This window comes from Pholis gunnellus (genome assembly GCF_910591455.1).
Source record: "Pholis gunnellus genome assembly, chromosome: 24".
In the NCBI taxonomy this organism is placed as follows: Eukaryota; Metazoa; Chordata; class Actinopteri; order Perciformes; family Pholidae; genus Pholis; species Pholis gunnellus.
In genome coordinates this window covers 7,190,135-7,205,824 of record NC_136551.1, presented here as the reverse complement: position 1 = coordinate 7,205,824, position 15,690 = coordinate 7,190,135, and the positions used below count along the sequence as shown (strand labels likewise).

General features: G+C 42.3%; 1 protein-coding gene across 1 annotated transcript; it reads right to left on the bottom strand.

Moving 5' to 3' along the window:
* Nucleotides 1-1,014: 1,014 nt before the first annotated feature.
* Nucleotides 1,015-14,396, bottom strand: cd99 (CD99 molecule). Its single transcript, XM_079185530.1, has 13 exons — nt 14,182-14,396; nt 11,708-11,740; nt 11,060-11,110; nt 10,305-10,337; nt 10,041-10,085; nt 9,700-9,738; nt 9,298-9,348; nt 8,935-9,015; nt 7,800-7,829; nt 7,664-7,684; nt 4,555-4,671; nt 4,396-4,449; nt 1,015-4,010 (listed from the first exon to the last, which is right to left on the bottom strand). The coding sequence occupies exons 1-13, from the start codon at nt 14,243-14,245 to the stop codon at nt 3,982-3,984; spliced, it is 648 nt and encodes a 215-aa protein (XP_079041656.1). The 5' UTR covers nt 14,246-14,396; the 3' UTR covers nt 1,015-3,981.
* Between the last annotated feature and the right edge of the window lie 1,294 nt (nt 14,397-15,690).

Genomic DNA, 15,690 nt, shown 5'->3' with positions numbered 1-15,690 from the left:
CATAAAGGAAACAAACAGAACACAGCAGAACAACATAGAAGCACATACTGTAGTAGGACAACAGTAGGATATAGTTCCAATTTAAATAGTAACTTTTCTATGAATTAAACTCCGGGCCTGCAGTTGTGGTCTACATAGTTCTTTATGTTTGTACATACCCGTGTAAGTTATAATAACAGAGGTTACGTTACTTAACATAACGTAACATAACTTAAGGTGACTTAACATGTCTTAACATAACGTACCGCTACTTAAACCAACTTAATGTGACGTAACTTAACATAACTTAAGGTCACTTTAAGTGACTGAAGGTAACTCAATGTAACTAAACGTGACTTAACATAACTGAACGTGACTTAATGTAACACAACTTAACATGACTTACCATGTCTTCACGTAACTTATCTTAACGCAACGTGAATTAACGTGACTTAAGGTATCTTAACGTGACTTCACTTGACTTAACGTGACTTCACTTGACTTAACGTGACTTAAGGTGATTTTCACGTGACTTAACATGTCTTAATGTAACTTGAGGTAACTTAACGTGACTTAACATGACTTAAGGTGATTTTCACGTGACTTAACATGTCTTAATGTAACTTGAGGTAACTTAACGTGACTTAACGTGACTTTATGTGACTTAACGTGACTTAACGCGACTTAACGTGACTTTATGTGACTTAACTTAAGCGTGACTTTACATGATCTTAACGTGATTTTACATGACTTAATTTAGTGTCACTTAACACAACTTACTGGAACGGAACTTAGCATGATGGAACGGAATGCAACGTAATGTAACTTAATCAACTTGTGTCGTATACGTACATAACCTACATGACAACGTAAAAAACAAACATACTTATTTAAACCAAATCATGATCTTTTGCTCAACATAAAGTTGTTTTGCTGTGATTATTTAGTAACTCTTGCTGTCAAGAATGATCTTCCGTCCTCAACTTAAATTCGTAATTATGAAGCAAGCAACGAGAAAATGACAAAACGCAGATAAACTGTACAACACCACTTTATTGGAAACATGTACACACACTTTGAATCCACACACAAAAGTAACATTCGTCTAATCGTTAGTTGTAATATACCTTGAATAAGTCTATGCTTGTAAAACTAAGACGTGACAAAAAAAAATCTCCAAAAATGCACTTGAGATTGAGAACATGAGGTTGATACTGAACAACGAAAAGCACACTGCAACATCAAGCCGAAAGCAAAAGTCAGCAGGCATTTATACGCATTATTATCATCAAGTATTTACAGCTCACAAGGGTCCAACTCTTTTTAATATTCTAGCATCATAACAATCCCCCAGATGCAATACCTCTGATTTTATGATATGTGCTCCTCCGATAAACTGATGACTCATGAGGGAAATCAACATGATTAATGTCAGCGCACAGCTGAGCAATAAAACGGATACAATACACAGACAGCAAAAATCTCTCCATCCCATCAGGTCATTTCTGCCCATGGTTGATTCCTACAAAACGTATTTTCTTAAAACAAGTGAGAAAAGTGTGAAATCATCTTGAATCAAGGAGTTTGCTTGTTTTAAAGCTGCATTTAAGGGCCAGTGGAAACCTGTTATGGTTGTGAAGGCAAAGATGTAAGCTTCGTTGCTTATTTACACATGCAGCAGCTGCAGAGCAACACGAGCGTTCATCTGGAATCGTGCTGATGAAATAAAGAAGTGCAATTAATTATTCTTCCTCGAGTTCAGATTAGGTCTCCACCAATGATATAAAAGAGGCTGTGGTGACAACACGTCACATTACACATAGTGCGGTCAGTTCATATAAAAATATCGATTGGTGCAGCTTTTTAAGAAAATAAAACTTTCAGGAATCAAATCACAGACAAAATGAATTTTGCAAACACAACATGACGGCAAACAAAAAGCTGACGCTCACTCTGTGTTACAGTTATGATACAAAAGATTGTACATCTATTGGATGTATACATAGGCAGTATTGCCTCTCCTTTGTGTTTCATGACCTCACAATCAGCATTTCATATTAAAAAGCTCCTTCTGCTGGATTGAGATCCAGCTACATGACGACTACGTCAGTACGACTTGAAACATCGTTGTGTGACGCTGCAGATATCGTAACTGTACAATCTCTCTTTACTGCAGAGAGAGAGAGAGAGAGAGAACCTGGCCTTTTTTGTTGTTGTTACACCTCTTTTATGAGCATACTCGCTCAATTCATTTGCTGTTGATGCAATGATGTACATTCCCACGACATGAGTTCTATCTAACAGTCATGTCACACTCACTTCTCTGTCGCTCGGAGTTTCTCTTCCTGCTATTGATTCTGGTATTCTGGCACTGTGCATGCTGGCTTACTGGGACCCTTTAAGGGTAACTTACATGTTTCCACCCTGGTCCCTGTTTGCTCATGTTTTTGTGTCCAAGTGACACGACAGTCAGTTGCTAAACGAACTGTAATGTAATCATATCAGGCAGCTCCTCCATTAAAAGTGCTTGTTTCTATTGACAGGCTCAGACTGAACATCTTCTCACATCAACACGAAGCTACGCTTTCTGTACTCCAACACGACAAACTGACAACACCGGCACTTCTCTCTCCAACTCTCACAAAAAAGCTTTTATTTCTCTTTAGACTCCTTTACATAATGTTGTCAGACACTTAGAAGAACAATCGGAGCCTGTCAGCGGCAACACGCGACATGAATAATGACGAGCTGCCAGATATGATGACATTAAAGCCTGTTTAGCGGCTCCCATCGCCATCTGCAGCGTTCTCCCTTTAACACTGGACCAGTTTCAGAAAGAGTTTTAGTCACTTGGACACAAAAACGTGGGAAAAAATAACCCAAGTTGAAAAAATCTGAAGTTAGCCTTTAATGGAAGTGAGCCATAGTTCCTGTTGTTAAATGTGTGAAGTCAAAGTGTCTGCTGGTCTGCAGGTGTTAATGAGTGAATGAGGATGGTATGTGATGAAAAGAGGAAGTGAGAGCGGCAGAGTGGTGAGCGTGACGGGACTGAATCGGCGCGCCGGTTGTTCTTTGGGTGGTCGGAAAGACTAGAAAAGCGCTGTACAAGTACAGTTCATTTACCAGTACCATTTGTTATCAATGAGCCGGTTCACTGGTTTATGGCCTCAATTAGCAGCCAGCTTCTATTTGTTCATGCTGGCCACGCTCCTTGTTTTATTTCAACAGCTTCTTCTATTAGAGGGTTTAAGGTATTCGGTTCAGGCAGACTGAGGTGAACAATAAAAGGGTCGGTTCACAAAAAAACAAACGAAAGAAAGAAACGTCGGGAGGCAGAAATCGCAGATTTGTCAACAAACAATGAAACATACCACACATGTTATTTTTCTCTCGTGATTCAAATGAACAAACCTTGTAGGAGTCAAGGTGCTAAAAAAAAAAAAAATACTGAGCCAAACAGAGAGAGAAGGTTTGTTTGACCCTTCTTAAGCGCTAGCTGGGGAAGGAAAGGGGGGGGGGGGGGGGGGTCTGTCACCTTGTTTGAGTTCATGAAGCAGTAATGTAGCAACTATGTCAAACCTCTGAGCATCCCTGATCAACTCATTGTATTTTCAGCTAATAGTTTTTGAAGTTACGCCGGGTTCACACTGGATAAAGAAGCACCGTGGAGCCACTCGGTCCGGCTCCGTCTAATCTGGCAACAAAACACACAAATAATCTACTATAAACAATATGAACGATGCACGGTATGTGATGTCATGGAGAAAGATGCAGGCAGAGAGGTATTAGCTCAGTAGAAACCAGCAGAGGAGCAGAGTCACTTGTTGACGGAGGAGATGGGTTTGTGGTGTGTGTGTGTGTGCGTTTCAGCTTCCAGTGTGAACCTGGCGTCAGTTGTGTTAGAAAAGTCGACAGAGAGTCTCATGTTTCAGACCAAACGTGAACCGACGGCAGCCGATTGAGAGCCGGATGACGTCGCGTCGCGTCGAGACGGCCCGCTGACTAGGACGTCCTGAGCAGGTTGCTGAAAACTGAAAGAACAGAGCGGCGAACGGATTAAAGAGAGCTCACTTCCTGCTGTCAGGCTGCTCACAGATGTGGGTTTCTATTCAGACATCCGTTTTAAGGCAGCTATAACTGGATAGCATATGAAATGTAATGCTCCCCTCATAGATCCTGTGCGTCATGTCGACATTCTTTCGAGACACAATTCTTACGTATCGTATTTTAGTACACTGCACACGACTGAATCATTAATAATAATAATAATAATTCTCTGACAGGCCACTCTGCATAATGAGTGCTTTTACTTACGATACCTTGAGTACACGTAGCTGCTAACAATGACGTAGAGTTGATTCCTCCTGTATCATAGAAGCTGTAACCGTTTTTCTCTTTGAATACACAAGAACTCACCCTGGGGATCAGACTGAGTACCGTGGTGGCCTTTCCCGCTCTCTGGATCCGTACCTGCAGAAAGAACATGTCATCAGTGTGATGACGGAGTCACGCTTTCCTTGAATTTGTGAATCTGTCGATTTCTTTCTATTTGTGACGTCGTGAAAACATAGCGACCTCCTTGCAGCTTGAAGCAGAGCTTTTTCTTCTGGTAAGCTACGTAACTGGTCACCGCTCCCATCAGAGCGACGCCGATGGCGCTGGCGATGCCTGCAATCTTTCCAGGTCCAGCTTCTGCAGGACGGAACACACACACACACACGCGTGTCAATTTCACGGGTTAATTGCTACTGAGGTATAAAATAATTCACATGTATAAACTATACTTTGTGTATGCTTTCTTTGAGAACATTTTCATCTTCAAAAAGAAGAATACAGATGTTGGTATATCCTTGTGTCCGATTGGCTATTCCTGCTCAGAGCGGACATGTGATGAGTCATGTGATCACTTGAGAACTTTTACATTTGTCTCTCCTCATGGTGAACACATAGCATCCTGAGGTTTCATCCTTTTAGTCGGACCGTGGTTCCTAAACCGTGAACTGTCGTAACCCCAGTTTGCCACAAGGTGGCGGTGAATGACTTTGGATGACAGCTGCGCTTGCAGCAGAGAGTTCCCAGAACAAACTGTACAGAGCGGCTGAGATTCTCATGTGACGAAAACAACAAGAGCGATGCAAAGACAGAGAGCCATTTTCAGACTGGAGAGAAACTGTCGGCAGTAAAACCGACACTGTGAATAAAAAGAGGGATTAAAAAGTGAACACACCCAAGCTCCAGGGCAGGGTGTGGCACAAACACACACACACACACACACACACTGGCAGCGTATATATTGAGTCATGAGGGAGAGGAGTGTCTTGTGATGGTGCAGTGTGTTAAAACGGGGCGTCGCCTGGACAGAAAAAAGAAATACAGGACGCCTCCAGCCTCCAGCGTGACTAGCTGCTTGGAAATGCTGAGCATGTAGTGTTCTTCTTACACACACACACACACACACACACACACGCAGCACACTTTAGGGGGACCTTGATCCCCACATAGGTCTCATTTCAGTGGTACTTTATGTGTTTGTTTACAACACAGCACACATCTGCTTATGAATGATAGAGGACAATAATAAGCATCCTGTTATGTGGACAATGATACCTGTGGCTTAATGTTGCACACTGTAAGAAGAAGTCTGAGGGCCTCAGGTCTGGGGACTGGAGTCAGCCCAGTGTGTGTGTGTGTGTGTGTGTGCGTTACTCTGTCGGTTCTGCAGATGATCACAAATCCAACACATTGTGAAGGGAGCGCTGACCGTTCCACGTGGGCTTTTATTTATTATGCTTCATACATCTCATGACTTTACATTGCAATCGGCCATGTTACAAAATGCCGTAAAGACTCGAGGCAAAAGTTTAAAAAAAAAAGCTTCAACTACAAAGAACCCGCCAAAATAAATACGCTGACCATTACCAAAGACAAGACAGAGAACTACTCATGAGCTAAAGAGAAAAACATCATCTGATCCAATATCTAAAAGTTAATCAGAGACAGTGAGAGGACGAACACCTCGACATGCTGGATCTGTCAACGCTGAAGAATGTGAAGAATGTGAGCAGACTGCTGCTGACTGTGGAGGAAAGCAGCCGTGTCCTCACAGCCCAAAACGCTCATTCACAAAGACTAGTTGCAAGCATCATGTCAAGTTTATCTCGACTGAAAATATATATTCTACAGCTTCAAGTCAACTCCATAACAGCTTACATATGAAGGTAAAACCGAGCATCAGAGTCACTGACTCATCTACTCAGACGCTTCACTTCCTGTCGTAAGAGCTTATTTCAGGCGAAATAAAATACAAGCATTAAACCAACCGACGTGATCAAATATATTCTACAGTACCAGATCCACTCACACGTTAAAAGAAACCATACACCATATGAATATGTATGAGTCATGGCACTGCTGGGTGGGGAGTGACAGAACAATGAGTGTGTGAACACGCCTAAATACAGGGTGTCTGGTAAGTCTGGAATAACAGGGATAAAGTCGACTGTATCTTATTTCTTGTAGCGCTACAACGCTGACAATAGTTTATAGTCTGCAGCTGTGGATCCATGGGTACATCCCAAGTCTCTTAATTGCGTCCCCGTTTCCCTCACTTGGGTCCTTTCCTTCCGTCTTAGTCCCTCCCACCAGGGATGCACGGAGGAAACCATGCGAGGATCGAGGAGCAAGGAAATGACAATTAAGAGACTTGGGATGTACCCTATGACACGGACGAAGCCAGAGGTCAAAGGGCACAGGAAGTGTGTACAGGGTTTCAAAATAAGATGAGAAATGATAAGAAAAAAAGTATCCCGGTAGTATTCCTGACTTTTCAAACACCCTGCTATGTATTTTTCATCCAGGACCGAGAACATCAGTAACGTCTGTAACCCTCAGACCTGAGAGCCAATCACAACTTAAAGGGAACATTCACCACCTTTCATGTCTAATCAGTGTTGATGGTAGATCCATGGAAGCAGTTCATTCCTCAGTGCTTCATAGCTTCAAAGGACTACATTTACCATCAACCCTGACTGGACGACCACTTAAAAGGTGTCAAACTCTCCCTTTAAATGGTCAGTGGCTCAAGGCACAGCCTGCAGCAGATCCATGGCCCGCTCTAACAGAGGGGTCAACATTTGCTTTAAGTTGGATATCCACATATAGACTTCCTCGGGCATGTTAGCATTTAGCATCTTCAGGATTTGGCCCCACAGAAGGTCTGGATCTGCAACGACACACAATCGAAGCAGGGTTTTAGCCAGAGGAACCAGACCGGGGCTGCTAATGTGAAGAACACTGAGCCAGCTATCAGTTCATCCTCAAAAGACACCACTTATGTGAGGGGAAATGAAACCGAATGCAGCCGATCGAATAAGTGAAGTGATCCAGCCGACAATGCCCACGATTCAAAATAAGAGTCTGACAAATGTACAGCGAGGTAATGAGCTGCCGCTGCCTCCAGAGCCACAAGCAAATATGTGACGGCGGCATGTAAAACTAATAAAACACCAACACAACAACTGTTGGTTCAGAGAACACAACTTCCTCTGAGGCGGGGAAACGGGAAAATGCCCAACAAGAACTCCAGGAGAGATCGGTCTGCAGGGAGACATAATGACGCCCACACTGACACAAAGACAGGAAGTAGATCCAGAAGAGCACAGAACCAGAGCAGACAGGGATTTACCTTGAGGCTGGTCGGCTCCACCTGTGAGGAAGACACAACGCAAGTCAGTCTATGAGGATTAGGACGGCCAGATATTGTTGTCAGTGAGGCCTTTCTGCTCTTCTGTATTAACTATAATACGTAGAATAAAACGTACCCTGATCGTAGCCGGAGTCCGACGCTCCACCTGGATTCAAAAGACAGAAGGAGAAAAGTCAGTCAGACCGCAGGCTGAAGTGAAACTCTACGTATCTCTGTGTTGCGCTGACTAGAAATAGAAATAGACACAACAGATCAGTATTGCTGGCTCTCTGTGCAGTAAGCTGCCGTTAATAACAGGTTAGCATAGCTGCTCCTTCACCAACACCATGGAGCAGAATCTCATCTGAAAAGCAGCCATGTGGCTCTTATTAGGCTGGAGAGCCTGTGGGTTTTTATTCCCTTTTCTTTCCCTGGTAGAAGAACTAATTACTTCCATGCTCTGACTAAAGACACAGAACAAAGAAGTCGTCTGAGCGATGCAGAATCTTAGAAAAAAGGATCAACAATCGGCCTGTTTTTCTATGAAAACACAAACATTGAACTACGGTGTACTCTGTACGGATTATTATTAGGAACATTGTGCATTTTGTATCTATAATACCCATGACTCATCATTTACTTACTAGTCTTCTGAGCCTCCCAGGAGTCATATGGCGCAAAAATATATTGACATGGAAATCCGTGTGCAGAGATTAACCCTCTGAAGCCTGAGGCCTTTTACTCTCTGTGGCCTTGATTTTGACTGCAGTATAAAAGTGCTGCACCTCCATGGAAACAGAACCATCACGACTAGAAGTAGTACATCACATTTACCTTGCCATGAATCATAAAAAGACAATAGAACGCAAGTTTAATTTCTCTAATAATTACTTTTTACTTAAATTGGAAAACAATGGAATCTATATACTCAAACATTTCTCCAATGTGGGACAGAAATGGAGGCTCCACCTGTTATTTACATTGGAACAACCTGTTTTTCAATCCGACAAATGAAACAATAGCACAGCTCTGACCTTGTAACATGTGTGTGCATGTGTGGTTCATAGGACTGAGGCACATACCGTGAAACCAGTTTCCTCCTCCTCCTCCTCCCTCCACATCTCTCTGTAACTGTTCACTACACTAACCGTGCTCGCTCTCCTTCGAGCAACCAGGGTCGATGGTTCAAAAAGCGGCATGTTAAAAGTACACCGCCGTGTCATGTTGGCGTGAACTCTGCAGTGTGACAGCTGATCAGGCTGATGTCTTACCTCCACCTGGGCGGCCTCCATCAGGCTTGTAGTCTCCACCACTGACATCATCTAAGTCGGAGAGATCAAAATTTCCTCCACCTTCAAGAAATGAACAACACAAATCACAAACTGTAGATGAATGACTTTCACGGGGACATTTATTAGGATAAGGATAAACCTGCTGCTATATTTCCTCAACAAATGATATTCCTAAAACCAACCAGGTGTTACGTCGTGTCTCTTCTTTGACGTCTTAGTTCTGCGCTTTGGATTTGACGTCAAGAAGAAGACTAAAGAACATCATCAGCCTCCTCTTCTGAAACCATTAAAATGAAGATTCCAAAGAACCAATGAAAAGGGTTGAAATGATGGCGGACTCACCTCCACCGCTTGGTGGCTTCACGGCAGGTTTATCAGGTTTGGGGTTGGGATCTGCGGGTACAAAGATGTTATCGACATCAATCATTTAGTAAACACAGAAGGAGAGCAGGTGCATCAAAACGGAAACACCACCTAAATTAAGAATTCCAATGAATCGAAATTCCATCTACGTAGATTTAAAGGGTCTTTAATATGCAGCTGATGGCTACATATGTGATATATTGGGCTAAGAGCTAAAGAAAGGCTAACGCTACACGTCGCAGACACAAAGGCTCAGCGGTTGATCCGTGCAGACGGATTGAATTCGAACATTTGGCTGCTTAGCTTTCATTCTTGGACAATAATAATACAAACAGGAAAGCATCAGCCATTAAAACTCCACACTGGGGAGACCTTCATTACCGGGGCCGAAAGCGTCCTCCAGATCCAGTCCAAAGCCTCCTAGAATACACAAACACACAGCGTTCACTGATCAAATCAGAACTTATCATCCTGTTGCATCTGTAGGCAAAACTTGTTTACGTAACCATATCAATGATCAATGTGATTTTTATCAAGTTTATTTTGTGGCTTCTTTTGCCCTTATCTTGATAGTCAGCACAGAGAGAGACAGGGAACGTGAGATGAGATGCAGCATTCAGCTATCGGTGTGACACAGTATCGGTATCAGCTCACCCACATATACCCAAAACTATCTCCACGGCCCAAACCACGAGAGGTACGAGGGACGCCGTTAAACCTACCAGTGTCTCCAGAACTTGGTTTCTTGGGTTTTTCAGTCGGCTCATCTGTGGAAAGAAGTATATTGATTTAGACAAGAACAACTCAAGCTCTGTATGACAACTGTTCAGGCCGAAACACCCATATCGTAAACATGCGAACACATGACCTCTCACTGCCACGGCTGATTCACAGCTCACACTGTGGCATTATGTTTCAAACAGCAGCTGACACATTTTAAAGTTCAAGAGAGAACACAACAGAAACACCTGCTCAGTGTCATTTACCTGGTCCAAAGGCGTCGAAAAGGTCCAGCCCACCTGGAGGGGGAAGCAAGTAGAACACGTGAATTAGTCCAGACCAACCGTCTCATGCAAACTGAGCTGCTCCATTAAAAAAAAGATGCTTTTACTTCTTTGTAATCACATCCACATGAAGTACACTATCAACCCGGAAGTAGCTCCATAAGATCAAGTGGTTATTTAATGTGTGTCTGTCTCTTTTGTTTTTCGTTTCCAGATAATGTGGTTCAGATAATGTGGTTCAGGTGTGGACCCATCTCAAACCTGTCTGATCACCTGTGTGGTTTCCTAGGGCACTCCATTGAAAAGCTGTGTGAGGAATGAACTGAAATACAACCCCGGGTATAAATACGTCCGGATGTCCCGTTTGACGGATTCTTTTCATAAAATAAGAAGTGCCTGCAAAACAACATATTTGTCCAATAACACTTTTTCCTTAACTATTGGATTTGATCGCCATTGTGCAATACCTTGGTTTGTGTACAAATACCTTTTAGAACTAAAGACATTCCCATCAGCCTTGGCTGTGTTCGGTGCAAAGTAGAAAACATAGGATGGTGAACATGGGACACGTCCCACAGTCATCATGGATATATAAAGGTTCAGACGTTAGCATTTAGCACTACTGTGCCTAAGTACAACCTCAGAGAGCTGCTAGCATGGCTGTAGCACCGTGTTGTTTTATCAGGGTCCCCCTCCTTGTTAAACTCTGGTCTAAACTCAGGTAGAAGGATACAAACCATCACTTTCTGGGGCCTTCGGCTGCTCTTTGGGCTTTGCAGGTGTTGGCTCTGAGGAACACAAAGAATTGAGCAGCGTTACTATCTGACAGCCGGTTAACATTTCTACCCAGCATCCCCACTGTTCCTCCTAACTTTACCCTTCAGTACATATGGACCAAAAACATTCACTAAAGGTCCATTTACAAGCTTTTTCGAGTGCATTCGACAGAAAGGGTTTGCTCAGTTGTGATGGAGATTGTTCGGACATGAGTGAAGCTTCATACTTAGGTCATGTCACGACAACTGACAACTTGCTTTACTTTTCTATTTATTCATTGAAGCTATACAGTGTGCTGTGTATTTGTTCAACACTCGACAGTGTACCATGTGATCCAAATTAAACCCTACCCAATAAGATTCACTAAGGTCCCAATAAGGTCCAAGGTCAGGTTACCAACCACGTGGACCAGTGAAGGCTATATATAGATCATATAGTCACGGTGGGTCACATTAAAAAAGATGGCCGTAACAACATTATATGTACGGTTTGTATATGTTGTGAGAGTACTCGGAGTATTGGATAAAATAATACATCATTAGTGAGGAAAATACAAATTACAGACTCTGGATAAGAACCTTATAAAACCCCAGTTTTAAGTCACTCACCTGGATCGTCCAGAGCATCGAACAGGTCAAACCCTGTGTGAGGAAGACACGAGGAACATTGTTACAAACCAACAGTGGAACTCTGAACTGATCCACAGTCAGCGCTCGATCAGCTGACCAGAAGGTCTTCCTCTGCAGCCACTCAGCACTCTGGGGTTTTCCCCTTCATAGTGGAAGCACATGTGTTCTGTGTTTGGGTGTTGTCAGGATGTCCTGCAGTGTATTGGTCGGTTCCCACGACAACGCTGACTGATACGCATGAGTCACTGAGACTAGCGAGTCGCTTCCCCCACAGAGAAGCAGATACCAACACTGATAAAAACAGATGATATTGTGACATCACCCATTAAAGTCTTACTTCAATGGCAGGCTTATCTTTTACGCACACTCAGGCTCCACGTGTCCTGATATGAGCTTCACACTATCATTCAAACGCGGTTACACGAAAATAAAATACACGTGATCAGCGCTTCTTGAAGCAGCTTGCAGCAGCTAAAATGAACTGTTTTGACGGTGAAGCAAGCTGTGCAAGAAAAAGTGAAATGGAATGGAATGAATTCACTAATTGCGGTCTCTACGTACTTTAGGCTAAAAAGACAACAACAAAGGAAGTAATTGCTTCCAACAAAACAGCAAAATACAACATTATTATGTATGAGGTGACCCAGTGTTTCCATTGTGCTCATTGTTTCTGGTTAACCATGAATGTGGATCGGGTATATGAGGTGAACATATGGCTAATTCATCTTCCGGCTACGGTTAGACGAACACATACCAGGTTGCCTGCAGACTATTTCAGGCCAGTTGAAGTAATTTACATGTAATATTATCACTTCCTTTTTCTTTCTACCACTATGTTTATCATGTTCCACGTGCTATTCCAGAACAAATGACCAAAAATAAATCTTACACAAATTTTGCAGATGTGGAATCTCTGCAACACATCAGCATCCGCCTTGACTGACCTACAAAAATATGGTCGAACCTCCTTCAACCAGACCAACGTGCCAACTGCTTGCCATGTGCGTGCCTGTGGTTTTCTCTAGCAGCCCTCGTCTTCGCCTCAACGGGAAGTAGAGGCTCTGAGCATTTGTTCTTCGCCTGAAAGAAGCTTTGCTGTGGTTTCAGTCTTTCAGTCTGTAAGATGAGTTACAGCGGACCCATTGCTACTTTGTCAGTTTTTTTTTTCGTATTGTATTCTTACTTCACGGTAATGACTTAATCAACACTATTCAGCTCTTTAGACACAAGAGCATTAGTGCACACTGATGTCGGGTAACAAGGCCTAAACATAGGCTGTATATAAGAAGTGGACAATTTTTTCCGTCGACATCTTGTTTTTTTGCAACCAGAAGTGCTTCAAGAGGCTAAGTACAGCCGAACCAAAATGTTACAATTAACTTCCATGAATGGAAAACACACAGTGAAAGGGTTAAAGTTGTAAGACAAAAGCACGGACAACACCCAGACAATGCAGTGTAAGCGGGCTGTCAATCACAAGGTGGCCCCGCCCTAAAGCATACCCTGTTTATGGTCTGTTGACTCTAAATGGACCATCATTTACTAAATGAACATCATGCTGTATTGAAGAAGACTTGAAACTAGAGATTGAGACCATAAACTCATGTTTACAATGTTTACTGAGGTAATAAATCAAGAGAAACGTAGTCATTTTCTCATAGACTTCTATACAACCAGAGGAGTCGCCCCCTGGTGGACATTAGAGAGAATGCAGCTTTAAGACTTGAAGCATCGGCTTCACTTTTCAGTAATGGAGGGTGCAACCTGGGCCTGACCCACAGTCAGCGTTCCAGATCATACTGAAGGTTGAGCGGGGTCGAGGTCAGAGGAACTATTTATTTACGGCCCGGTGTTATCATGTTAAACAGGAAAAGGCCTGCCCAAACCCACTGCCACAAATTTAGAAAAAAAAAACACAAAATTGTATTCTGTAACATTAAGATTTCCCTTAAGAAGGATGAAGAGCCTTGTCCAAACCATAAATAAACATGTTCTAGTGTAGGCCTGCGGTTCAGCTGTAAAATGAGAAAGCAGTCAAGTCGAAAACCAAACGCCGCCCACCGCCTGGAACGATCTCATCTCATCATCTCATCCTAATAAAATCCTAGATTTGCAGAGATGTACAGTAAATACATTCACAGTTAACTGAATAAATAAAGTATGAAAAATACTTTTTTTAATCTTGGTGTGGCACTAATAACCACATGGTTACTGTTTTAGTGGCAAATTATATAAATAAATAAAAAAGGTTCAACTTTGTAGCCTCTGTCTGGCTAATATGTTAAATGTCCTTCTTAATACTAAAGCTGCTAGAAACACACTTTAACAGCAGGAATACTACTTAAAAGAGTTTCCTTGCGTTACTTTAGAAGACAAACCCCTAAAATACATAACGCCATAACCATAAGTACACGCCCTGCCGTTGCTGGTAATAATCCCAATAGTGCTCTTACCGTCTTGCGTTAACGTTCCAGTAACGAGTAAAAGGAGTAACGCAATCCTCAAACAGAGCTCCATGGTGGCTGTAACGTAACTTTCCTGTAATCAGCAAAGTTAGTTTATTGCTGTAAACTTGGTCTCCGTGTGGTTCGCTTCAGCTAGCGGGTATTTGTGGACTCTCTCCCGGACTGAACAGCAGACCTCCCCCGGTGTCCTGTTACAGTCTGTCGGTGTGAGTCAACTTCTCCAGACCGGGTGTGGCCACCTCATCAGAGGGGCGGCTCGTATTCTTTTTTTTTTTTTTTAAACACATGTGACTTTATTTAATGAGACAAACATAGATACAGATTAAAAAAACAATTAAAGGCTTCTAATTTTATACTAAAATAGTTCGGTTCCGCCCCCCCGAAATGCGTTCATTTCACGCCGAAGTGTATTCACAAATAGTGCAGTTTATAGTGTTCTTCTCGCTTTTAATAGAAAATAAAGACCTCGGAAAAGTTGGACGTTTGCATACGAATGACTATAACCTGCTACTGGATTCGGCGCAGATTCAGGGACAAAATCTCAAATTTAAACTCCAATATTAGAATAAATGTAGTTCCACATGAAGCTACTTGCGCTGCTGCTCAACTGAACATGAAACAATCATCATGTGCCACCTAGTGTGTGTGTGCACGGCTTTCACTTTGACTTGTTGCTTCACTGATGATGTGACGAGCAGGAGTCCAGGGTCATAAGCATGTGGCCGTCTTAACTTTTTATTCTAAAGGCATATTTCACCTTTTTATTCCTCTAAGAAGAGGAGAGGTTATTACTTGTTCCTTGTTTTTGTCAAAACAGCTTCAATAAGCACAATAAAAGAAATGCTTGATGAATAAACCAGGTGTGTCAAATATGTGTATTCCTCTTGTATTTTTCATCAGCCTTTTTAAATCCTTCATGTTAATGTTTCTGTAGACATTATGTAACACACATGCGCTGTCCCCTTTGGTAACCATTTGTACGCCCGCTGGCTGAATGGTTTATGGGGACACTTAAAGGCCCCGCCAACCCCAACAGGTGCTTTCAATTATTCTGGCTGATTAGAATATGAACTAATTAGAATGAGGAAGGTGCAACAGGTCAGTCCCAATACTCACACTTGCAGTCTTGAGCACTTAGGTGTGTGTTCATGTGACGGTCAGAAAATAGGAGGGAAGTTATTCCAAACCACTTAACTCACACTTATGCATGCGTTATGTCCCACAATCTCCTGCATCATATCTGTCCAGTTGTTGGCTGAATAATATGATGATTGTACCTTCTGTGAATTAAGTAAAGAAACCATCTGTCATTTGTTTTATGTACACCAGAATATTTTGGGTTCAACATTATTGAAAAAGGAAAACTGGGCAAGCATTTCAATTTAAGGATCATTTTCCGATATGTTTTGGAGGTAATAAGAAGGAAACAAATATATTTTATTTTGTACAGTTCATTTTAGGGGAAATACCACATTCACAAGAAGAGATGGGTGTAGA

What these genes read in the sequence shown, in the direction of transcription:
- cd99 (XM_079185530.1), bottom strand. Translation starts at nt 14,245, where the DNA reads ATGGAGCTCTGTTTGAGGATTGCGTTACTCCTTTTACTCGTTACTGGA. An exon ending in TGGAACGTTAACGCAAGACG is followed by an intron (nt 11,741 to 14,181) that starts GTAAGAGCACTA and finishes TTCCTCACACAG; the next exon opens with GGTTTGACCTGTTCGATGCT. An exon ending in GGAGGACGCTTTCGGCCCCG is followed by an intron (nt 9,349 to 9,699) that starts GTAATGAAGGTC and finishes TTGTACCCGCAG; the next exon opens with ATCCCAACCCCAAACCTGAT.